Source organism: Eretmochelys imbricata, chromosome 14, assembly GCF_965152235.1.
Source record: "Eretmochelys imbricata isolate rEreImb1 chromosome 14, rEreImb1.hap1, whole genome shotgun sequence".
Classification (NCBI taxonomy): Eukaryota; Metazoa; Chordata; order Testudines; family Cheloniidae; genus Eretmochelys; species Eretmochelys imbricata.
The window spans coordinates 51,534,184-51,559,284 of NC_135585.1; the positions used below are offsets into that span (position 1 = coordinate 51,534,184).

Genomic DNA, 25,101 nt, shown 5'->3' on the forward strand with positions numbered 1-25,101 from the left:
GCATGAATTTTCCAGTGCTTTGCCCATGGGATTGAGCCGGCTGAGGTCTCCGTCCTCAAACCATGTTTGACTGCTTAGAGTTGTACAACTGGCAGGGTCATGCTAACACCTGTGAGTCTCTGGGTCCCCTTATTCCACTGAAATCAACACAAAGACTCTCCTGCTGCACATGGGGTTCACTCATGTTTGGCTCCGTTTGGACACACTTAGATTCCCTTCTGAATCTAGAACAGGAAACTTTTTAATGGCCCCACCAGGGGGCTCATCAGAGGCTGCATCACAAACAGTACCCTTGAGTTAATAGCAACCAGAGCCCCAATGCCTGGATCCTCCAGCTGGAAGCAGGAGACGAGACACTAACGAGGCCCAGCGCAACACATCCCGAAGCCTAATGAGGAGCCCTGGAATGTGATGTCTCGGGGCACTGAGTCTAAAAGGGACAATTGGCACTGAGCCATGTCCAAACTTTCCTGTGTCACAGGCAGGGGCTGAATCTCTCAGCATCAACCATTGGCCAGCCGGACAAGTGTCCCACACCCTTCTGCAGCAGGTTATTGTGCAGTTACTCCAGAGCCCCCATACCCTTCTGCACCAGCTCATTATCCAGTTTCTTCTGACCCCAATACCCTTTTGCACCAGGTCAATCTCAGTTATTCCACTACCCCACACCCTTCCGCACCAGGCCATTCTACAGTTACTCCATTACCCCATGCCCTTCTGCACCAGATCATTGTCCAGTTACTCAAGTGCCCCAAACCTTTCTGAACCAGGTCACTGTCCTGTTATTCCAGTACCTCATACACTCCTGTGCCCAGGTCATTGTCCAGTTACTCCAGTACCCCACACCCCTGTGCACCAGGTCATTGTCCAGTTATTCTAGTACCCCACACCCCTGTGCACCAGGTCATTGATGAAATGATGAAAGGTCTGGAAAACATGACCTGTGAGGGAAGATTGAAAAAAACTGGGTTTGTTTAGTCTGGAAAAGAACAGACAGAGAGGGGAAATGAAAACAGTTTTCAAGTACATAAAAGTTTGTTACGAGGAGGAGGGAGAAGAATTGTTCTTCTAAACTTCTGAGGACAGGACAAGAAGCAATGGGCTTAAATTGCAGCAAGGGAGGTTTAGGCTGGACATTAGGAAAAACGTCCTAACTGTCAGGGTGGTTAAGCAGTGGAATAAATTGCCCAGGGAGGTTGTGGAATCTCCATCACTGGATATTTTTAAGAGCGGGTTAGACAAACACTGGTCAGGGATGGTCTTGATAATTAGTCCTGCCATGAGTGCAGGGGAATGGACTAGATGACCTCTCGAGGTCCCTTCCAGTCCTATGATTCTACGATTTGACAGATGGGAAACTGAGGCACATGCCCCAGTTGGACTCCACTCTACCCAGCACTCATCCCCCACCCCAGCCCAGGGATGGGCTGTGGGCAAGCAGCGAGACAGATGGGGCTGGGTGCCGGGACGGCATGGCCAATGCGCTGCAGCCATTCCCTGCTTCCCAGCAGGCCTATGAAAAACCCAGCTCCCCCAGGAACAGCCCTCAGCCTGTCTCCCGACGCTCCAGTGCATCTCATTCTCCTATCGCATCAGATCCTCTGCCCCAATCCTGCAACGATGTAACCACAAACGGACGCACCTCGGCCCCATGGAAGGGTCAGCTCAACAGGCCAGAACCTGGGAGCTCCTAACCTAGAGGCCCTAGATATGGGTCCCCACTACGATCGAGGCTCACAGACAGCGGGGAGGCAGCTTGTGACCCCCGTAGCCAGTCACCACGGAGCTCGGGGCAAGTTGAGATCCAGCGATGGTCACAATATCAGCAGCGCTGCAGCTTCACCCTGGCCACCCCCTGCTACCCCTGCTCTGCACCCGCTCCCACCTCCAGCCCAGGCCCCGGCTCCCCTCCATTCGTAGCCACCTGGGGAAAATCCTTATCCCAGCAGCTGCTGTAGAGAAAAGGCACAGGAGGACTCAGGCCCCCGGGAATCGAGGGATCACAAAGGCGGTTTTGCTCCCTTAACCTGCTCCCAAATGCAGGAACAGTCCCAGAGAATCAGGGCTGCTATAGATATGTTGGCCTGACAGCGATTGAACAAAAGATCGGTTCACCATTAGGAATCTATTAGCTCCATTAATGAGCTATTCATAGGGTGACCAGATAGCAACTGTGAAAACACGGGAGAAGGGGTGGGGGGTAATAGGCTCCTATATAAGAAAAAGTCCCAAAAAACGGGACTGTCCGTATAAAAACAGGACATCTGGTCACCCCAGCTATTCTGATATAAGTAGCAGCAAGCGCTGGCTAATGGTGCAGGTTAATTAACAGATCATCAATCAATCTTTCAATAGGAACACAGTCCCCGGAAACCCTTTGCAAGCAATGAGGGCTCAAGCCGGAAGCAGCCTCTCTCTATGAAATCCACCTCCCTTTCCTTCTTAGTGACCACAAACCCTCCCGCTCCACGGTCCCAAGGCTCTAACCTAGCTTAGGGCTTTAGATGGATGCCCATCACCCTAGCATCTGGGCGAAAAGAATTCTGCCACCGAACCACCAACCCTACTGTTCTCACCCAGTTGGTTGAGGCCCGGATCCTGCAGAGACTTAACACGCGGCTCAACTGTCCCCCATCAAACTCATGTGCCTAAAGTTAAGCGCATGTTTAAGTCTCTGCAGGATCAGGGCCATAGCTCTTTGGGACGAGGGATGCTGCTGATCCAATCGCGATGAAGCACAGTGTAAAGAATATCAGAGGGCGTCTCGCCCCTTTCCCTGAACCAACCGGCGCTGGCCACTGCCCAGAGACAAGCTATTGGGCTAGGTGGCCCCCTGGGCTGATCCAGCCTGGGGATTCCTAATATATGGGCCCTGTAAACATGTCTTATACTGATCATCGCTCCCCGCCTGGCAGTGTAGGGGCTCAAGATTTTCAGCAGCAGATTCCTCCACCTAAGAGGTAACGCAGTCCAGTTGTCCGAGGAAGAAGGCAAGGAGTCAGGACTCCTGGGTTCTATTCCTCGCTCTGGGAGCAGAGTGGTGTCTAGTGGTTAGAGCAGGGGGGGCTGGGAGTCAGGACTCCTGGGTTCTATCCCAGCTCTGGGAAGCCAGAGCAGATTAGGGGAGGCGAACGGGAGGGGCTGGGAGTCAGGACTCCTGGGTTCTACTTTTCCCCTCCAGGGCTTTGCTTTCTGGGCTGGCCCCAGATGAGGGGCCGGAGAACGGGACATGGAGCCTCGCACCTCTTCTCGTGCTGGATTAACTGCAGCGGCTTCAACCTCGGCTTGAGCCGGGCTAGCAGCCAGGGCTGGAAATAGCAGCTGGTGCCTGGGTCCGCACTGAGAGGCGCTAGGAAACCTGGGAGCCACCGGCTCGGCTGGCAGGGGGCTGAGGGTCGGGAGTGAGGGGCACCGGGAGAGCGGGGGAGGGGGATGGGCTGGCAGGGGGCTGCGGGTCGGGAGTGAGGGGCACCGGGAGAGCGGGGGGGGGGGGCTAGGCTGGCAGGGGGCTGCGGGTCGGGAGTGAGGGGCACCGGGAGAGCGGGGGGGGGCTAGGCTGGCGGGGGGCTGCGGGTCGGGAGTGAGGGGCACCGGGAGAGCGGGGGGGGGGCTGGGCTGGCGGGGGACTGCGGGTCGGGAGTGAGGGGCACCGGGAGAGCGGGGGGGGGGCTAGGCTGGCGGGGGGCTGCGGGTCGGGAGTGAGGGGCACCGGGAGAGCGGGGGGGGGCTGGGCTGGCGGGGGGCTGCGGGTCGGGAGTGAGGGGCACCGGGAGAGCGGGGGGGGGGATGGGCTGGCGGGGGGTTGCGGGTCGGGAGTGAGGGGCACCGGGAGAGCGGGGGGGGATGGGCTGGGCTGGCGGGGGGCTGCGGGTCGGGAGTGAGGGGCACCGGGAGAGCGGGGGGGGGGGCTGGCGGGGGGCTGCGGGTCGGGAGTGAGGGGCACCGGGAGAACGGGGGGGGGATGGGCTGGCGGGGGGCTGCGGGTCGGGAGTGAGGGGCACCGGGAGAACGGGGGGGGATGGGCTGGCGGGGGGCTGCGGGTCGGGAGTGAGGGGCACCGGGACAGCGGGGGGGGGGATGGGCTCGCGGGGGCTGCGGGTCGGGAGTGAGGGGCACCGGGACAGCGGGGGGGGGATGGGCTCGCGGGGGCTGCAGGTCGGGAGTGAGGGGCACCGGGAGAGCGGGGGGGATGGGCTGGGCTGGCGGGGGGCTGCGGGTCGGGAGTGAGGGGCACCGGGAGAGCGGGGGGGGGCTGGTGGGGGGCTGCGGGTCGGGAGTGAGGGGCACCGGGGGCGGGGCAGGGGCTGGGCTGGCGACACTCTGCCTCCCGCTTCCCCTCTACTCCTCTGGAGGACTAGAAGACGCTCTATCCCCGGCCGGGCCGCAGTTGTCTGCTCCGAACGCTCGCACACGTGGGGGGCCGGGGCGGAGGGGGAGCCGCGCAGCTGTGGGGTGAGGGGGGCACAAGGAGACGTGATTAAGGGACAGGAATCAGCCCTTTTGAAGGAGGCACCGGGGGTGGGGGATGCTGGGCGGGGGGGGGGGAATAATCAGGGGTGGAAGATTTATTGAGGAGTCCCCTGGAGGGCTGAGGGGGCACGGATGGGGTGGGGGGGCAGGGTTGGGGTGAGGTGAGAGGGGCTGGGTGGGAGGAGGGTTGCGGGTGTGGTTATGGGAGGCACCGGGGCACCGGGGGGCGGGGGTAGGAGTTATGGGTCCTGGGGGTTGTAAATTGATGGAAGTAAACACGCCCCCCACCCGTCCGGGTGCCGGAGGGGCTTGGGGGCCTGGCTGAGGCCTGTGGTAGCTCAGAGCAGCGCTGGTCAGGGTGCCGCTGGCCACCCAGCTAGTCCGGTGGCTTTTCTCGCAGGCAGCCATGGAGCTGGGCACCTCCTGCTTCCAGTCGGACCTGGACTTCTGCCCGGAGTGTGGGACCATCCTGCCCCTGCCAGGCTTCCAGGACAAGGTGACGTGCGTGCGCTGCTCCTTCTCCATTGACGTACGAGGTGAGGGCGGCAGCATCACACCCCACACTGGCATTTATCTAGGGGGGCTGGATTCCCCTCTGTCCACTAGTGAAATCCCTCGGGGAAAGGACGGGAGTGGGGGGCAGTGGGTTAGAGCAGGGCAGGCTGGAAGTCAGGACTCCTGGGCTCTGTCCCCAGCTCTGGGAGAGGAGTGGGGTCCAGTGCTGGCCCTCTGAGAGACAAGTCTCTGAAGTGCATTAGTTCCTCTGTCTGATGCTCACATCCCTCGATAACGCTCTTCCTCTCCCTGCACAGATTTCGAAGGGAAGGTGGTCCAGTCGTGTGTCGAGTTCAACCGGCCGGGCTCTGTGGCTCTGATGATCATGGACGACGGGCAGGAGGTCAAGGGACCCATGGTGAGTGGGGATTTCTGTGGGTGGGCGGGAAGGAAAAGACACGTCAAGAGTCTCCTAACATCCTGCAGCAGGAAGTCCCACTGGTACATTATCACCTGGCCTTGACGTATTTCCCTTTTATCCCAGTGGAGGAGTTTTTTGTGGGAGTGGGAGGGAATCTTCATTCCATGGATTTGACTCTGCCTTGGTGATCCTTTCAGATCGATAGGAAGTGCCCCCAGTGTGGTCACGAGGGCATGGTCTATCACACCCGGCAGATGAGATCAGCGGACGAAGGACAGACTGTCTTCTACACCTGTGGCCAGTGCAAGTAAGGTGCCGTCCCTTCCCTACTGCCCACGTGAGAGGGGAAAGACGGGAAAGTTATTGCCCACAGGGGAAGAGACCCGTCCCCAGGTGACCTAGATCTCAGCTGTATTTCCTCGTCAGCTAAACTGATCCAGGTTGTTCCCTTAAAATGAGACCTCACGGTTAGCCCAACCCCCCCAGAAAACCAAAGGGAACAGCCAGAAAAATAATAGTTAACTGTGGTTTCTTGTTGTACAAGGTGTACACAATGTGCTCCCAAGCATTTCAGCTAGTCATATTTATGGGATGATTTTATACGTTACAAAACTCTTCACTAAAATCCAACCCACCCGTTTGTCCCAGTTCCTTTTGTTCTGTACCTTTCCTTATCTTTGTTGTGGATACTGGCATTCCAGGTACCGGTCCGTGAAGGGGCCTCCCTGGCTTGCACACTAGGCGTGTATCTTGATTTTTCCTATCTGCTGATGCTGAACGCTAGGTGGTGTTACTGCAGGGTATTGTGGGATGTAGCTTAGATTTTTCCCAGAGTGCTGTTCACTCACGCTAAGCCAGGCCTTCGTATAATGCAGTGCACGCTCACCTAACATCTGTGCGTTGGCTGACGTCGGACTGGGTGCGTACGGGGCAACCGAGATTTACTGATTAAAAAACAAAGTGGCCGAAGAACTTGGATGGAGGCTTCTTGTGTGGTCAAGAAGTGCAGAGGGAAATGCAAGAACTCCCCCACACAGCCCTGCCTAGCTGAATCCCACCTCTGTGCAGGGTTCTTCTCCCTGTCCCAGCTAAGGCTTCCCTCTGGCAGACACGCCCTTCACGCTCCAACCTTCCTAGCTGGCTGCTGCTCCCTGCAGCCTTTCCACCCCTGGGAGCTTGGGGGAGTCTTTGGACTTGTCTACACTTGAAACGCCTACGCTGCGGGAGGGGTTCTCCCATCGGCACAGGGAATCCACCTCCCCGAGAGGCGGTAGCTAGTTGAAGTGAAGAATTCGTCCATCGCTGAAGCGCTGTCTACGCTGGGACTTAGGTCGGCTTAACCATGCTGCTCGGGGGATATTTTTCACATCTCTGGGCGATGTAGCTGAGTAGATCTAATTTTCCAGCGTGGGGCAGTTCGTGTATTTCTGCTGCCCACCTTTGAGTCTCTCCTGGCTTCCTTCCTGGAGTGGCCCTTATTAGCCACATGCCCTGCCTTTCGTGTGACGTAACTCATCAACCAAAGTGGAGAAAAGGAATAAAGTGGGTCGGGATGGGGCTGGCATCCTCTATCTTCTCTTAAATGGAACCACCGGTCATGCCCAAAGAGCAGCTTATGGGGGATCTCCATCCCCAGAGGGATTAGGGATACTGGAGGGGAGGAAAGCTTTCCCACAGCAGGTGTGTGGTCTCCCTGTGACTTTAGCAGCATCCTGCAGCAGGCAGTTCCACAGATCAAAAAAGAAATAAAAAAGTAAAAGCTTCTGCAAAGGATTGATGCTTGGCTTTTGTTGTGCACAGGTTCCAGGAGAAGGAAGACTCATGAATGGAGCAGCACGGGGGCAGGGGGCCATGGACAAGAGAAGACTAGGTGTAACACCCACCCCTCCTTTACCCAGAACAACTTGCCTCACCTCCTAACAAGATCCTTTTCTTGGCTCAGGCCCGGGTCGACCTATGGGCTGACAGCCACCACCACTCAGCGTTCACTGCACTGGTGTCTGCAGCACAATGAAGCAAAGGAGGGGCATGAACACAACCCCGGCCCTGTGGAGGTGACTCCCAAGGGTGTAACCATTGGGGATACCCCATCCCCCTTCCACACCCCCTAGAGGAACCCCAAGTCATGAGCCCCAGGGGATGTAGATCCATTTATGGAGAACTCAAGACTATTTAAGGCTGCTCTGGCAGTTCCGATGCCGGACCCCAGCTGCTGCGTTCTCCGGGGAGAGCCTGTTGGTGTATTGTGCTTTGGGGGGGACGACAAGGGGGGTTTTCTCCCCTCTTTCAGGATCATGGGCTCTGGAGGACAGACCAGCTGGGGAGTCCTGGGTGCATATTTCCAGCCAAGGCAACAACCCCCTCCTCCTAGGAGAAGTAAATAAAACCCTATTTTGTACATGAACCCTGCGTGTGTCACTCTCCTCTTCGGTCTAGAATCACAGATATAGGGGCCCCGTTGTGCCGGGCGCTGCCCAGACACACAGGGAGAGACAGTCCCTGCCCCAGCTGAGATCAGGGCCCCGTTGTGCCGGGTGCTGCCCAGACTCACAGGGAGAGACAGTCCCTGCCCCAAATAGCAGCCAATTGGGGTGGGGGGGGCACAGAAAAGTAAAAGGACTTGCCTAAGGTCCCACATAGAGTCAGGGGCAGAGGCGTGAATTGAACCCAGGTGTCCTGAGTTCCCTGTTAAAACATTGACTGCACCTTCCTGCTTCCCCCAATGCCGCCCCCTGTCCCTGCTACTGTCTCTGGTGCTGAGGCTGGCAGAGCCTGGCCCTTCAGGACTGGCCCCCCACTCAGTCCTTCCTCCCGCCACCCCCTCCATTCAGGACTGTCTAGAAAGGGCTGGAGACAGTGGTGGGCAACAGCTGCCTCTCCCGCCCATGTGCTGGCTGTGGGCACCCGTTCCCCCCACGCTGCTCCACATCAGAGATCCTCAGGGATTCCCCCCCAGCCCTGCCCCATTCACACTCCCTCACATGGCTCCCCGCTTTCCCCTCCACACCCCTTGCCCCCACTTTTCCCCTCAGCCCCCCATGGCCTTCCCCTCCCGTATCCCCTCTTCACTTAACTCCCCCTCCCACAGCTCCCCATTTTCCATCTCCCTGTTCCCACTGAAACCCCCCATCCCCCCAAATATCCTCTTCTCCCTCCTCAGCCCCCCCTTTTGCCCCACACAGGCCTTGTTCCACCTCACAGCTGCTAAGTGCACCCCTCTCCTCCCATGTGCCCCTCTCCTGAATCTCTCCTCCTTCTGCCCCCTCCCCAGCCTTTCCCCACATGATCGCGCCTCTCAGCCCATGGTCTTCCACTGCATCAGACCCCCCCCTTTTCCCTCCCCGTGACTGCCCCAGAGCCTCCCTTCCCCACATAGTCCTACTTAGCCCTGCCTCCTGTATCGCCCCCTCTGAGCCTGCCCACTTCCCCCTTTTCCTCCCGCAAGACCCCCAACTGTATGCCCCTCCCCTTATGTCCACCACTCAGTCCTCCCCTCACAGTCCCGCTCTCTCTATGATCCGTCTGTGTTCCCCCTACTGTATCTCTCATACTGCCCCCTCATGAATTCCTCCTTTCCCTATGGCTGCCCCACTGAGCCCCCCCATGGCCTCTCAAGCCCTGCCCCCAGCTGTATTTACACTTCCCCCATGCCCCTCAGTCACTGTCCTCTCACAACTCCTATAGAGCCCCATCCTTTTCGCTCTCTCCACTGTCTCTCTTTTCCCCCTAGCTTCCCCCATGGCTGCCCCACTCGGTTCCTCCCCCCCAGCTGTATCCTCTTGCCCCCCCCCCAAGCTTGGTGCCCCCTCACTAAGCCCCCCTTTCCCCAAGTGCCCCCTCACAGAGGCCTGGCCCCATTGAGTCCCTCTTCCCTTTTTGATCCGCCATGGCCTCCCCACTCAGTACCTGCCCCCCAACTGCATCCCCCTTCCTCCTGTGCCCATCTCAGTCTTTCCCCCCCCACTGAGCCCCCCCTTTCCGCATATGTCCCCCCCACTCAGCCCTGGTCCCTCCATTGGGCCCACAGTCTCACTGACCCCCCCAGTATCCCTCTTCCCCCCCCATGTGCTCCCAATGGTTCCACTGAGCCCCCCACTTCCCCTATGCCACCCACATGTGCCCCTATAGTGCCACTGACCCCCGCAGGGTGCTTCCCTTCCCCTATACTGCACAGACCCACTGAGCCCCCCACTGCATTCCCCTCTGCCCCCACGTGTCCCCCATAGTCCCACTGAGCCCCCCGCTGCATCCCCCTTCCCCTGTGCCCCCACGTATCCCCCATAATCCCACTGAGCCCCCCGCTGCATCCTCTTTCCCCATACCCCGCGCATGTGCCCCCCCATAGTCCTACTGACACCCCCCCCCCACCACTGACCCATCACGTGACAGCTCAGGCTGCCGCCCCAGGGGACCTCACACCAGCCCCTCCCTGCCTTGGACATGACTCAGGCTAGAATTCTCTCCCGCCCCCTTTTTCTGGCCGCGCATGCGCGCCGCGCCCCCGTACGGCGGAAGCGCGGCGTGGAGAATTCCCTTCCAGAGCCAGAGGAGCGGGGCGGGGGACAGTGTTCCGGGAACTCGCACCCGGAAGCGGGAAGTAGCGGGCCGCTGGCCGGAAGTGGCGCGCGGCTGGGGGTGGGAGCCCGGCGGTCGCTCGCCGCGGGCTGCTGGGAGAGCCGGGGGCAGCCGCAGCAGCAGCCGGCGGGAGCGAGGCAGGGGCGGTGCGCGGCGCAGACTCTTCCCCCCGGCAACCGGGGCCGCGGCGGGCGGGGGCCGGGCAGCGCCATGGCGGAGGCGACGGCGACGGCGACGGCGACAGCGGCGGCCGGTGGGGGGGCCGCTAGCACCACCGTCACCGAGACCGTGACCGTCGAGCCGGTGAGCGGGGCCGGGATCGGGGCCCGGGGGGCGGGGGTCAATATAAAATCCCCGGATTTGGGGGGGCTACAATAATTGGGGGGCGGGCAGTCAATGAAAGATCCCAGGATTGGGGGGGCGGGGGGGGCTGGTTAATGAAAGACCCCAGGATTTAGGGAGGGGGGCGGGGGGGGGCTGGTTAATGAAAGACCCCAGGATTTAGGGAGGGGGGCGGGGGGGGGCTGGTTAATGAAAGACCCCAGGATTTAGGGAGGGGGGCGGGGGGGCTGGTTAATGAAAGATCCCAGGTTTTTGGGAGGGGGGGCGGGGGGGGCTGGTTAATGAAAGATCCCAGGATTTGGGGTTGCAAATTTTGCAGAAGTTAATATAAAATCCCAGGAGTTTGGGGCAGGTTTATAAAAAAAAATTGGGGTGGGGGATGTAAAATCCCAGGGATTGGGGTGTTTGTATATATTTGGGGGCCGGTTAATATAAAACCCCAGAGATTTGATGGGGGGCAATATAAAATACTGGAGTTTGGAAGGGTTTATAACATGGGGGAAGGGTAAATATAAAATCTCAGGGATTTGAGGCTTTTGTAAATTTGTGTTTTTAAAAAATGTAAAATCCCCGGATTTGGGGTTTGTTTGGGTTTTTGGTTTTTTTTTGGTAATTTTAGGGTTATGAAATCTCAGGGATTTGGGGGGTTGTAAATTTTGGGGAGGATTTAATAAATAATCCCAAGTATTTGGGGGTTTTATAAATATTTTTGGAAAGCTTAACATAAAAAACTGAAGGTTTTGTAAAGGGGGGGAATAACACAAAAACCACAGGAATTTTTTTTTTTTTAATAATAATAAAGTAAAATCCTGAAGGCTTGAAAAGTGGGGGTTGCCTGTCCATTTGTTTTAATTTTGGGGAGTGGGGTGATTGTAAAATCACAGTAATTTGAGAGATTAAACATTTGTGGGGCTAATAGAAAATCATGGGGATTTAGGGGTTCTATAAATTTGGGGGGGTTAACACACAATCACCAGGCTGTGTGCGTTTTATTTACATTTGGGGGTGCTTAGTATAAAATCATGGGGATGAGTGGCTTTTTTTTTTTTTTTAGTTTTGGGGATTTCATATAAAATCACACGGATATGGGGGTTTATTTTGGAGGTTAAAATCATGGGAAATTGGGTGTTTTAATTTGACGGTTTTTTAAAAGATCGAATCAGAGGGATGTGGGTTTTTTTATATTTTATTTTGGGGGGTTAAATATTAAATCACAAGAACGTGGGGAGACTTAATATAAAATCATGGGCATTTGGGCTTGGAGACTTTGCAAGTCTGTGGGATCACAGGGTGGGGGGACCATGGAGGGAAAATGAGGTTTTGAGGGGAACGACGCATTTTCGTGTGGCTTGGATTTTCACCATTAAAATCAAATCCGGTTTTGATTAAGCAGCCCCCTGGTTCTCTCTTTTAGATGCCAGGTGTTAACTAGCAGTGGGGAGCATTAGTTAAAAAATTCATTCAGAGGCCCCCAAACTGGCCCCCTGTCCCCACCCGCATGTGCCCCCGCTGGGCCCTTCTGTGAGCTCTGTACCCATCGTGGGCGCCACGGTATTGGTTGTCACAGCGACCATGATGCCAGGGAAGCCACGGTAACTGCAGGGTGTGGGAGTCACAGCAACGGTTGCTGTGAAAGGGGGGTTGGCGGTTGCCACGGCAACCATCCCAGCGACAAGAGGGCGTGGTACCCAGGGTGACACGGCCATCGTTATGGCGACTGCAGGAAGTGGGAGTGGGGCAACCATCCTAGTAGGAATGGGGCGTGGTACCCATGGTGACGCTCGTGGTGGCCGTCACAGCGATGACTGTGACGAGGGACACAGGGAACATGTCTGTCCTGGCAGCCACGGAACATGGTAACCCTGGTGACCGCCACAGCTGGAACAGGGCACGGTAGCCATGGAAACAGCAGGGCGTGGGAGCCACGGTGCCCCCAAGGCGGTGGTGGAAGGGACACGCTGTGGAGCCGGGCAGCAGCCGGAGGCATTGTGAGAGGGTTTGCCTGAGTGTCATAGAAGAGCGCCCCCTACTGTGCCCCTGTCCCGCTCCCTGCAGCACAGCGCCCCCTAGTGCCGCACTGGGGCCAGCTCCGCCTGCCAGGGGAGAGCGCCCCCTTACTGAGCTCCCCACCCCGTTCTCTGGAGCATAGCGCCCCCGGCTGTCCCAGGTCTCGCCGTACTTATCCAGCCAAGCCATCCGAGGTCTTTCTCCATGGGTCATCCGTGACCGGCCGTGGTCTGATCCCCCACTCTCGCTCCACCCCCCCACCCCACGGCCCGCAGGAGAACCGCAGCCTGACCATCAAGCTGAGGAAGCGAAAGCCAGATAAGAAGGTGGAATGGTCGAGCGACACTGTGGACAACGAGCACTTGGGCCGTAGGTCGTCTAAATGTGAGTAGTCGGCTCTCCCCTTCCGAGACTCCTTTCCCCCCCCCCCGCCCCCATCCAGGTACAGAGCCGTTCGCCACATCATTCAGAATGGAGAGCGTAGTGGGGCCTAGTGGTTAGAGCGGGGGAGGCTGGGAGTCGGGACTCCTGGGTTCTCCATCCCTCCGCTTCCTGCTTCCACATGCTCAACGCCAAACTCTTCGCCTCAGCATTGCTGATGGATCCCACTCTCTGAGCCAGCCAGTCCCCAGCCCTGGGGCTGGATCGGAGCCCACGCTCCGATGGGGAAAGTGCTCCGTGCCCTCTCCTCACCCCCCTTCCCCATCCTGAGCCAGCCAGTCCCCACCCTGGGGCCCGATGGGAAGAGAAAGGCCCCATTCCGACTGATCCTCTCGAATCCCCCAAAGGCCAGAATTACACCGTCAGCGGCTCCTGCTAACGGGGTGACAACGTCCCCTCCCCGCGGAATGGAGCCTGTGACTTGCTGGGCTCAGCTGTTTTGCAGAGGGACATGGCCACCTGGGACTTAACGGGGGGGGAGGGGGGGGTGGCACGGCTCAGGCACGGGAGAGGTCAGTAAAGGACCCCCAGGTCTCTCGGCCTCCGCTCTGAGAGCCCCAGGCAAATGGTGGAGACACTGACAGCCTGGGCTGGCCCCCACCCCGCCCCCCAGGCCGGGCCACGGGGCTGGGTGCAGGCTGACCAGCTGGGGGGCTTCTGACTCCCTCTGTCTCTCTCCACCTCCCCCCCCCGCCCGCCCCGGCATCATGCCCCTCGCTCTCCCCTCCCCCACCCCCTTGTTCCTCCCCTGTGTCCCCCCACATCCCCCTCTAACCTCCCCTCTCCCCATGGCCCTCCCCTTCTAATCCCCATGCCCCCTCACATCCCCTTGTAACCTCCCCTTCCCCCATGGTCCCCCCCACATCCCCTTCTAACCCCCCCCATGGCCCTCCCCACATCCCCTTCTAACCTCCCCTCCCCCCATCGCACCCACCCCCCATGTAACCTCCCTGCCCCGCCCAGGCTGCTGCATCTACGAGAAGCCGCGGGCCTTCGGCGAGAGCTCCACAGAGAGCGAGGACGAGGAGGACGAGGGCTGCGGCAACGCCCACTGCATCCGGGGCCACAGGAAGGGGGAGCACGGGGGCCGGGGGGGCGGCGGCTCTGGGGGGGTCAAGGGCAGCCCCCGCAAGGCCGAGGCGCCGGGCCAGGACCACGCTGCAGCCATGCAGCACTGAGCCCCTCCACCCCGCCGGACTGACCGGGGGACGCGGGCCTGTCCGTCTGTCCGTGAGCCTGCTGGCCTGCGAGCTGCTGTCGTCGGCCGTCCCGCCCAGTGCCCCGGCGTGGAATGTACCGAGCCACGGGCCGGCTGCGTCTCTGTGCTTCTCCATTAAACGTCTGTGTCGGTGACCACGAGCGGCCACGGCCTGCTGCTTTCTGCTGGGGGGGGCGGGCGCAGCTCTGCCGGTGCCCCCTGCTCCTGACGCGCTGCCCCCGGCCAGCCCAGCCCTGGGCTCCCCCCCCAGCTCTGCCGGTGCCCATCACTCCTGACCCACAGCCCCCAGCCATGGGCTCCCCCCCCAGCTCTGCCGGTGTCCATCGCTCCTGACCCACAGCCCCCTGTTAGCCCTGTCCTTCCCTCCTCCAGCCCTGCTGGTGCCCCTCACTCCTGACCCACAGCCTCGCCCCTCCTTCCCCCAACCCTGCTGGTGCCCCTCACTCCTGACCCGCAGCCCCGCCCCTCCCTCCCCCAGCCCTGCTGGTGCCCCTCACTCCTGACCTGCAGCCCCCTGTCAGCCCCGCCCCTCCCTCCCCCAGCCCTACCGGTGCCCCTCCCTCCTGACCCACAGCCCCCTGCTAGCCCAGCCCTCGGTTTCTCTTCCCTCCCCACAGCTCTGCCAGTGCCCCTCAATCCTCACCTACTGGTATTCCCCCCCCATCACAGACACAGCTCTGCCAAGGCCCTGAAATAGAAGCTTTAATCACCCTTATTTTCCCTTCATAGCTGCAAATGGTGTTGATCATAAAACGTTTACAGTGTCCTGGTAAGAGGACAAACAATCTTTGGCTGTGGCCTTGTTTCCTTCCATGCTTCTTCCTGATGTATAAAGGAGGCTTGTCGGATTTTACCTGGAAAAGGTGTTTTTTTTTCCTGCTTGATTTTTTTAACACTAGAAATCTAGGTGTCGTCTGTCCTGGAAATCTCTCTAGGTGACTAAAGAACTGGGGTGTTTACAGCAATGCAGATTCCCCGGAAGACAAACGCGCTACATTGATTTGTGTTCAAGTGAACGCTCTTTCTTCGCATTTATCTCAAACACCCCCTAAACAGCTGAGAGAAAAACGGTCATCGTGAAAGAGTCCCTGTTTCTGAATCCCTTTCCCTTATGACCTCTCCTGAGCTGCCTCCTGGTTCCTTCGAGGTAACCTCCAGCAAAACCGGGAAGACAAGATGTGGACATCCTGTTATTTTCTAAATTAATAAGAAAAATTATCACCTGTCCCCCGCCAAATAAACCCCTCACCTCGAAAGCTTTCTGTGTACCTCATAATGGGCATGAACTTGACGCTTGATTTCCACATACCCACGCTCTGTGGTTTACCTTCAATAAATATCCGTCCCAGTGAAACAGTCCTGCAGCAATGAGTTACGCAGTTCCACGGTGTGTCATATGTGGTGGTATTTCCTTTCCTTAGATGCTGCTGTCATGTGTGCAGTGACTCTGGGTGTAATCTCCCAGAGCCGGGAGTGAGGTCTTGTGGTTAGAGCATAGAGGTTGGGATCTAGCACTCCTGGGTTCTTTACCCAGTTCTGGGAGGGGAGTGGGTCTCGGAGTAAGAGCAGCATGTTTTCATTTAGCCCTTTTTGTGCTTGTAAATGCCTCACTTAACCCTCCCATCTCTGCATCTCGTCTTTCCCTGATCAGCTGGTGTTGGGGCTGCCTCTACCTGAACTTTCTGCTAGCTCTGACAGTTAGACACTGTGTCCCCCAAAGGTGGAATGTCACTGCTAATATGCCTCTATTCTCAATCCAAAGGCCTCCAGCAGATCATACATCTGCAGCGGAAATGCAGCCACCTCTGGAGTGGAGCACAGCCGCACTGTAGCAGCAACACTGTGCAGGGGTCGCTGGCCAGTGTGGAAATGCAGCCCACTCTGGGGTAGGAGATGGCAGCTGGGTGACAGCCAGGCAGCAGTACACAAGAGGAATTGACACCCTGCCCTCAAAGGAAACTGGCTCACGCTGCCTCTCTGCAACAGCAAGGAGAGACAGATGCCATGGCCCAAGCTGATAGTGGGCCGAGGCCCTGATGTGGGACTTTTGTCACAGGCGCTAAGAGCCGTGGTTTTGCTTCATTAAATAACTACAGCCTGAAGCAGAACAGCGCCCCCTCCAGGCAGAGTGGGGGGTTTGGGGCAGCGTTGAACAGGAGTGTTTGGTCAGCTTTCTTCAGTGGCTGGGTGGGGGGGCTGGGAGGCAGGACTCCTGGGTTCTATCCTCAGCTCCAGGAAGGGAATGTGATCTAGTAGATTAGAGCAGAGCGGGCTGGGTGTCAGGACTCCTGGGTTCTCTTTCATACCAGAGTCTGCTGCTGAAATCTCAGCCAGCACACAGGGATGGCTGCACCCAACCCACTGGCGATCCCAGAAAGACCAGGGCAGCGCGGGCCTGGGTGCCCCCACTCCGTCCCCTTGGCAGTCGCCTCTGTGTGGCTGGTGGGCAGCTGAATGAGGGCTGGCGGGCCCCACCTGGGGACGCCGTGCTCCCAGGATCTGACTCCTTGCTTGGGAAGTGGAAAGGCGCAAAGAGGAAGACACTGGTACGCAGTGTCTGGGCCAGGGCTGGAGCCGTCGGGCGCTCCCAGGTGCCCACCGACCCGGAGAGCCGTTGTGTCCAGCCTTGGGGCAGAAGGGGATAACAGAGGCAGGATCGCACAATGCACTGGGGCAGGGGTAGCTCTCCTCCACGTCAGCTTTGTCGCCCTCTAGTGCCTGCCCCGTATACCAGCTTCTTGGAGCTGGGTCAGCGGCTTGGGCGTTGGGGGGAGCGCGAATGAGCGGCCGCTTTCCTCCCGGAGCAGCAGAGGCTCCCGGATCGTTGTTCCGCACCCGGGATGCGGAGGGGAATCCCAACGCTAGCTGGAAGGAGCTGGAGCCCTGCCCCAGACCTGGCTTCGTCCCAGCCCCTCTCACCTCAGCTCCTGCTGATACAGGCCCAAGCCTGGGGTAACAGGAACAAGCCAGGTGGGGCTGACCATCTGCCCGCAGCCAGGCTGATGGGAACTCCCAGGAAAAACAGCCTGGAAGAGGGAAGCTGTCATTATCCTGGCATGAGCCGGCCCCCAGGGACGGGATTCTGTGTATGCAGCAAAGAGTTGCCTTTTATGGAGGAATTCCCCGAGAGTTTGATTTGCCAAGCGGTTGGGGAGGTCCGAGAGACTCAGGACTCCTGGGTTCTCTCCCCGGCTCGGGAAGGGGAATGGGGTCTAGTACGTGAGAGCGGGCGGAGCTGGGAGCCAGGATGCCTGGGTTCTATTCCTGGCTCTGGGAGGGGAGTGGGGTCTAGTGGGTTAGAGCAGGGGGGCTGGGAGCCAGGATGCCTGGGTTCCATTTACTGTTAGTCATTTCCTCTCTCTCAGCCTCAGTTGGCTCTCTTGTTAGTGACTCACCCCTAGCTGTAAATACTTAGGCCCAGAGCTTCAGGGGTTTGGGGCCCCTCTCTCCCACTGAAACCGATGAGAATTAGGGGCCATGCTCGTTGCCATGTTCCCGTGCAGCTGCTGACCGCTTGCAGCAATCCCAGCCCCGCTGTCTCCGTCTGGGGACAGCACAGGCACCAGCTTGTCTGATTGGACTCCAGCACGCAACTCCGTACCGCGGCACCGAGGGGTGTTGATAGTGAAAACAGCCGGTTTAGCGAGATCCAAGAGCCAGCGAGTACAGCGAATGGATCTGCCCGGCTACATATTCAACAAAATCATAACCATGCTGTCTAGCGACCAGACTTAACCAACCAACCGCGTTTCCCTTGCCCCGAAGGGCTTTTGCCCAAATTTCAGGATGATTCTGTTTTTTCATGACGAATCACACTGCTCCGTTATTTCCTAGGTGCATGGTAAAGGGGTGGCATCCCCTAATATCCCCCAAAGTTCAATGTCGGCCCCTAGTCAGAATCCCCCCTTCCCCGTCCATTCTCCAGTGCCACCTCTCCCTGTGGCCTTTGTATGTAAGGGGAGCGCTCGTTGTGTGGGCTGACCGCAGACAGGTGATTTTGCCGGCATTGAGCTTGTGAGCTCTGCTTTGCCACCGACGGTCAGGACAGATTGTCGGCAGCCATCCGAAACGCCTCGGCGAGTATCTGTGCCAATACGTCACGCCGCTATTCATGACCAGCGTGGCTCGCGTTTTCATTTAACGCCTCCCATGACAGTCTTGGGTGAGCCAGGTGGCACATGCCAGGCGTGGGAAATTCTCTTGCCCGCTGGCATAGAGGGGTTTCGGGGGCACGCCACGGTCTTCAAAAGAAAACCTAAGAGCGAAGGACTGGCTGGCTCATGTTTCCCGGAAGACTTTATTTTTTCCCCTTGTGCTCAATAATAATAATAATTAATAATAATTCATCACAATAGAGGCCTGCACTGGACTAAATACAAAGTTAGCAAAACAAACTCCAGGGGCAGCCACACAAGAATACAACACAGCTGTGGCAGAGAGCAGCAGGGAAAACTCTGGTGAGACGAGAGAGCAGACGGCATGAAAATACTCAGTAGGGGACGGGGATACGGGCCGACCTCATCTAGCCCCAAGCTGCGGCAGAGGGGACTGGCTGGTTCGGGGACTAGGATACAGGGCCTTTCCCCGATATGGGACACTGGCTCAGATCTGGACCGGGGCTGGCTGGCTCAGGGGGGCAGGGAGTGGGACATGGAACCTTTCCCCTCTAATCCTGGCCCAGGATCTGATCTGGCCCAGGACAGGGAGAGCAGCTGGCTCGGGGGGTTGGTGGGGAATGGGACATGGGGCCTTTCCCCTGTATGGGGCGCCGGCTCCGATCGTTACCCCAGACTGTTCCTCCCAGCTGTGCTCCGTAAGATGGGCCAGTGGGTCCCATTTCTTCTGCATCTGTCCCCAGGGCTGATCCACCAACATTCAGCTTGTCCCAGTCCCCCAGAGGGGGGACCCCTGCAGGCGCGGGACTGAGGCCTATCCGCAGGGAGCCACTGTATGGGCCTAGCTCTGCTACATGTGGCTGGAGGAGACACCCTAGCTGCCTGGCATGGCCCAGGAGCAAGTTGAATCTCTCAGGGGTGGTCCGGGAGCCAGGGCTGCTCTCCAAGGCCCAGGTGGACGGTCCTGATATTGTCCGAGAGGCTCAGGTCAGAGTGGACGGTTTGGGGAGGGTCCGGCGTCACGTCAGCTGCAGAGAGAGAGGGAGAGTATGGACGATAATCACCCCAAAGGGACCTATAGGCTTGTTATGCTAGGGACGCTTGCCCAGTGCTGAGATGCAGCCACCTCTGGGGTGGGGCAGCTGGGGAACAGCCCCACAGCAACGCTGCCCAGGGATTGTGCCCCCAGCGCTGATTGTGCAGCCACCCCTGGGTGGATGGGTGGGAACAGCCGCACAGAAATGCTTCCTTGGGGTCACTCACCAGCACGGAGATGCAGCCATCTCTGGGGTGGGAGGTAGCTGCCCCGTGACAATCCACAGCGGGATCGCTTCCTTACAGTTGAGATGCAGCTACTTCTGGGGCGGGGGCGCTGCCGCTGGTTAAGCGCGGCGCGGCAATTGAGGCCAGGGAGCGCAGAAGGATCTTGTATGTCACGGCAACAGCTGGGAGAATTCCTGGCGGTGGAATTAAATCGGCTGGAATCCAGTATCAGTGGCCCAGCTTTGAGGGGAAAGCAGCTTTAATAACCCCGAGCGGCTTTCTGGCCGAACGGTGTCAGGGCGCCCCCTAGTGTCGCACTGCGGAATTGGGGTCTGCGCTGAGTGGGAGGGGAAAGCGCCCCCTACTGGGCTTCTGTCCACTCCCCGTGGCACAGACATTGCTTGTGCCGCTCTCACCACACTCCATCACTGGCCCTGGGACCATCAGCTGTTGGCACTGCCTCCCCTATTAAGCTCCCTGCCCTATTTTCTAGGGCCGGAGGTCCCCGCATGGAGGGTGTGCTTGGATTGTGGCCATTCCTCCCTGTCACGCTCACACCTGGGGGGAAATCATAGATCGGGGCCTTGGGGGCAGGTGAATGGTGGCCGGTGAAAGTGCCATCCATGCCAGGCCCTGTGCCCGCCAACTTACACCATGCAGGAGAAGAAAGGGGCACTCACTATCTGCAGATTTTCCCGACACCCTGGTGGAGAGAAGACAGAGAGAGACGTCATTAGACTCAGGGTAGCGTGGGCCATCGGCCATGGGACAGGAGCTGTTGGACAGAGCTGGGGGATATTTTTCGGTAGAAACTTTTTGGGGGGGAAAAAATGCAGATTTGGCAAAACTAACGCGTTGTGGATTTGCAAGTGTTTCGCCAAATTCTTCATTTTGGAAACTAAAGTCAAAATTCACGTCAATTTCGCTGAATTGTTTGTGTCCAAAGAAAAACAAGCAATTCCCCCCCCTCAATTGTGTCAGTTTAGCTGGACTGTTTATTTTGGGGGGAGAGGGGGAGAAACAAATTTAAAAAAAAAGTGTCAATTTTTTGGTAGGAAATAACTTTTCACTTCTTACGTTTCTTTCCTTTTATTTTTAATAAAATTCAAGAATAGTTTTAAAAGGGTCATAATTGAAACATAATGTTTTGCTTTCCTCAGAATGATCCCCCCCACACTTTTCGCTTCACCGAACATTTCAAAAACTTTTGGTTTCCACACCACCCGAAACACATGATTTTTTAACTTTTCAAAAGGGCTAAAAGGGGTGCCAATTTAGCTGAATTGTTCACTTCAGAATTTCAAAAACCAAATTCAAAAAAAGAAACAAATCCACACCAAAAAGCCATAAACTCCACGTTTCAGCGTTTGGGTTGGAAACGACGTTTCATTTAATCCGTTCCTTTCTTTTTCTTTTTTTAAAAAAAATTCCAAACCAAGGTTTAAAAAGGTCAAGATGAAAACAAAATGGTTTGCTCAAAATGAATTTCCGTCCCCTCCCCTCAGACACACTTTTTGCTTCACCGAACATTTAAAAAACTTTCGGTTTCCACTTGCCCTGAAACCATTTTTTGGTGGACTGTTTGAATTTGCTCATGAATTGCAAACTCCATTATTCGCCCAGCTCTGCCATTGGATCTCGGCCTGTTAGCCAAGAATGTTTCCTACGGTTTATTCTCCAGGACCTCATCCACTCGGGGGACGAACCTGAGGCAGGACAACTCCACCAGGGCTAGGGCTGGCTTGTCCCCTCCTGTCTATTCTCCATTTCTGCTGCTGGGACGCCACGTCCCCCAAGGATGCTGCACACGCACACACCCTGTGAATCCGCAGGACCTCAGAGCCCCAGACCAGCAGCCCCTGGAGACCGGAGGTCTCTGTATTGACCCAGAGGGGGCACGGCCTGGGCGCCCACAGAGAAAGCACCTAGCACAACCCCCAGATGGATCTCGACTCTGAACCAGCTCAGTGATGAAGTCTCATAACCACTCTGGAGAAACTGAGGCACAGAAAGGGGAAGTGAAGGAAGAGAATCCCCCCTTCCCCCCACACACACACTCTAACCACTAGACCCCACTCCCCTCCCACAGCTGGGGATAGACCCCAAGACTCCTGACTCCCAGCTCCTCTGCTATAACCTACTAGACCGCAGTCCCCTCCCACAGCTGAGGATAGAACCCAGGAATTCTGGCTCCCCAACCAAAGGCTAGAGCCAAGCAAGGGCCATGCCCCATTAATTCCTCTTTCTGGGGCTGCCAGTTGGGGCATATTGGTGGATCCTAGGATACCAGCTCTAGTCCCCCTAGGAAAGGCACCCAGGGGAAAAGCCAATGGGATGGGGCTGAGGGCTGAGGAAGAGCTGAGCCCAAAGGAGGCTGCCTAGATATTTTACAGCTCAGATCCTCAGCTGCAGAAGAATCCCCTCTTCACTCCCAGCTGTACAGGGAGTATGCAACACAGCTCCAGTTCCACCCACCTGGAGGCAGTGTTCAGGCATATAAGCAACACCCAGGCTAAGGGAGGTTGTGTGGTAGCTCAGGGCCTACCCAGAGCCCCCCTTTTTGCCCATAGAGCAAGTGGAGGGGTGGAGAGACCATAGCTTCCCTCCTCCACCCAGGGCCTTATACACAAAAACCAAATCCACCCATGGGACTCAGCCCCTGAGACCTGCAGATGAAGCCAAGCAGCGAGCGGGCCACCCTCAAAGATGCCAGGAGGGCTTGGAGGCCAGCTTCAAGCTATGCAGGTCGCAGTGGTGTCTGCCCAGGAGGCCATCAAGAACAAGCCATGGTGTCATCCCACCTCCATGCTAGGGACTGGGGTTTCATGGACGGCAGGTATAATAGGCCAGGGGGCCAGAAGCGGCGGGGTAGGGGTGGGGCCTTGGGTGAAAGAGGAGGGGCTGGGGGGCTAGCCTCCCCAAAGGGGAGGTTCACGTGTGGCCCATGGGGGCTTTATCTTCTACAGGCACCCATTAGCCCCTACCCCCGTCCTTATTTTTCACACTTGCTATCTGGACGCCATAGACCCAGGCGGTAACAGTGTGTGGGGCTGGGTCCAATCAGGCTCCATGCCCTGGAACAGGGCCAGGAAGACGGCAGAGGGGAAATGGGCCCGCAGGGGAAGGGGGCGAGGGGAAAGCTTGGCCAGGGAAGAGGGGCTGGGCTTGCTGGGCCCGGCCCAAGCCGCCCACGGCACGTGGTTGAGGCTGGCGTGCCCAGGTTGGCTGGTGCCAGGAGGAGATATTGACGTGGCCGGCTCGTAAATTCCAGGAGGCTGAGTGGGGCTGGAACGGCTCGTGCGTGAGGTCTGTGATGAGCCGGGGAAGGATGCGGTGGGAGTAGCCGGGACAGTTGCGCAGGCGGGTCGCGGTGGCTGAGGACAGGATTCCCACATGCCCTGGGGGCTGCTGATTAATTCACGAGGACAGGGCCCCATGGCGTGGCGTGTGTTTACAGTCAGCGCCTTGGCCTGGCCCGCTGCCACTGCCAGGTGAACAGCACGTGGGCACCGAGCCCAGCTGCATGTGCAATCACGTGCTTACAGCGGGGGAGGGCTGGGAGCCAGGACTCCTGGGTTCTATCCCCAGCTCTGGGAGAGGAGCAGGGGTGAGCGGGTTGGCATGAGTGGGGCCGGGAGCCAGGACTCCTGGGTTCTATCCCCAGCTCTGGGAGAGGAGCAGGGGTGAGGGGGTTGGCATGAGTGGGGCCGGGAGCCAGGACTCCTGGGTTCTATCCCCAGCTCTGGGAGAGGAGCAGGGGTGAGCGGGTTGGCATGAGTGGGGCCGGGAGCCAGGACTCCTGGGTTCTATCCCCAGCTCTGGGAGAGGAGCAGGGGTGAGCGGGTTGGCATGAGTGGGGCCGGGAGCCAGGACTCCTGGGTTCTATCCCCAGCTCTGGGAGAGGAGCAGGGGTGAGCGGGTTGGCATGAGTGGGGCCGGGAGCCAGGACTCCTGGGTTCTAGCCTCAGCCCTGGGTGGGCAGTGAGGTCTAGTGGTGTGGCGCTGTCCCATCACCTCTAAGGCTGGATGGCCGGGGGGGGAGCCCCAGTACCCAAATGGAAACCACAGCTAGAGACTTGTTGACTAGCCCAGTGGCTCTCAACCTTTCCAGGCGACTGTCCCCCTTTCAGGAGGCTGATTTGTCTGGCGTACCCCCAAGTCTCCCCTCACTTCAAAACGACGTGGTCACAAAATCAGACGTAAAAATGTGAGTGCTGACGCTCTCATTTTTACCGTAAGAAATCAATGGGAATAGAAACGTTTCAGTGTATCGTCTATAGAGCAGGATAAACCAGTCACTGTCTGTATGACACTTCCGTTTGTCCTGACTTCGCTAGTGTTTTTTATGCAGCCTGTTGTCAAACTAGGTTTATATCTAGAGGAGCTGATGTACCCCCTGGAAGACCTCGGCATACCCCGAGGGGTACGCATACCGCTGGTTGAGAGCAGCTGGGTGAGTGGGTTAGAAATGAAGGGGGTCGGGCTGGGCAGTCAGGATCTTGGATGGGTCAGGCCCCCCTGGCTATATTTCCATTTCCCCAGGGACCGGGGTGGCTGCTGGGCTACTCTGGGAGGCAGTGAAAGGGGTCCTGTGTGTAGGGAGCACTGAAATAACAGACCCGTAACCTTCCCAGCCTGCCCGCCACATAATGGACACCCTGCATGGGAATCGGCCTATCATATGGGGCCCATCTAGCCCGGTATCCCTCCTCCCTGCCATCCACATCAGACCAACAGGGCCCATTCAGCATCCGTTAGCGGCCCTGCAGTGGGTGCCTCCGAGGAAGCTGTCGAAACCTCCCCCAACCCCCCAGTGCACCTCACAGCGCAAGACCAGCCCCTGGGGAAACTGGGAGCCTCTATTTGCTTTGTGCAGCGCCCGGCGCGATGCGGGGGGATGGGTGAGACCTCCAGGCAGAACCACAGCACAGGGGCGGGGACGGGTGGAACTGGAGGACGGACACGAGCTGGAGCCAAGCCAGCCCCACTGCTCAGAGTGGGACGGAGCCCCCTTGCTTCCCGAGCCAGGGGGGTGGGGCGGGGCGGGGCGGGGCGGTAACTGTTACAGCCCTCACAGGGGACCCAGCTGTAACAGCTCCTACCTTTAGCCCTGAAGGTTCTTGGTTCAATCCCCAGCATTGGCCCGTTGCACGCGGATCAGCCCCCGGGCAGGGGCTCCTAGCTTTCCCCCCACCTGCCCCCAAAACCTCTGTCTTTCCCCTCTCAGGGTCTCTGGGTGCCTCCTCTTCTTCCATATCAGCAACCACCATGGAGGGGAGCTCTACGCTCCCTCTCCCCACAGCAAGGTTCCCAGTTGCCTGCCCCCCCCTCCCCCCGCGTACTGGTGGCTCTGGGGGCACCTGTTCCCTCATTTCCCACCCCCATGACAAGGACTTTTATGCCCCCAATTCTCCCCCACATGGTTGGAGCTCTGTGTGTCCCCATACCAGATGCTTCCAATCCTCCCCCCCCCGAAAACAGGAGTTCTTGGCACCCTCTTCTCCCCCACCCCATGGCAAGGATGTTGTGTGCCCTCCATTCTCCTCTCCCTGCCCCTCAGACCAGGAGCCGCTCTAGGAATTATTGGGGGGCAGTTCTCTGGCCTGTGCTCTACAGAAGCTCAAACCAGCTGATCACAATGACCCCTTCTGACCTTGGAATCAAAGAGTCACGTCTCCCCCCAGCCTCCCCCCGCCCACACCAGGAGTTCTGCGTGCCCCCCCTTCCCCCTTGCCAGAGTCTCCCATTCTCCC

At 58.1% G+C, this 25,101-nt stretch overlaps 3 protein-coding genes across 4 annotated transcripts in view; 2 read left to right on the plus strand and 1 right to left on the minus strand.

The window, feature by feature from the left end:
- The window catches only part of LOC144274155 (uncharacterized), a 135,297-nt gene that overhangs the window by 59,320 nt on the left and 50,876 nt on the right, over positions 1 to 25,101 (minus strand). The gene's annotated exons all lie outside the window — the stretch shown is intronic.
- POLR1H (RNA polymerase I subunit H) lies at positions 4,356 to 7,771 on the plus strand. Of its 2 annotated transcripts, none has more exons than XM_077833603.1 (5): positions 4,356 to 4,452; positions 4,871 to 5,006; positions 5,283 to 5,383; positions 5,584 to 5,693; positions 7,187 to 7,771. In XM_077833603.1, exons 2-5 carry the CDS (start codon positions 4,877 to 4,879, stop codon positions 7,209 to 7,211), a joined length of 366 nt encoding a protein of 121 aa, XP_077689729.1. In that variant the 5' UTR covers positions 4,356 to 4,452; positions 4,871 to 4,876; the 3' UTR covers positions 7,212 to 7,771. The 2 variants fall into 2 exon arrangements, with proteins under 2 accessions (XP_077689729.1, XP_077689731.1); XM_077833605.1 differs by having other exon boundaries at positions 4,401 to 4,452; positions 4,875 to 5,006.
- PPP1R11 (protein phosphatase 1 regulatory inhibitor subunit 11) lies at positions 9,889 to 14,823 on the plus strand. Its single transcript, XM_077833602.1, has 3 exons — positions 9,889 to 10,264; positions 12,586 to 12,694; positions 13,715 to 14,823. Exons 1-3 carry the CDS (start codon positions 10,172 to 10,174, stop codon positions 13,927 to 13,929), a joined length of 417 nt encoding a protein of 138 aa, XP_077689728.1. The 5' UTR covers positions 9,889 to 10,171; the 3' UTR covers positions 13,930 to 14,823.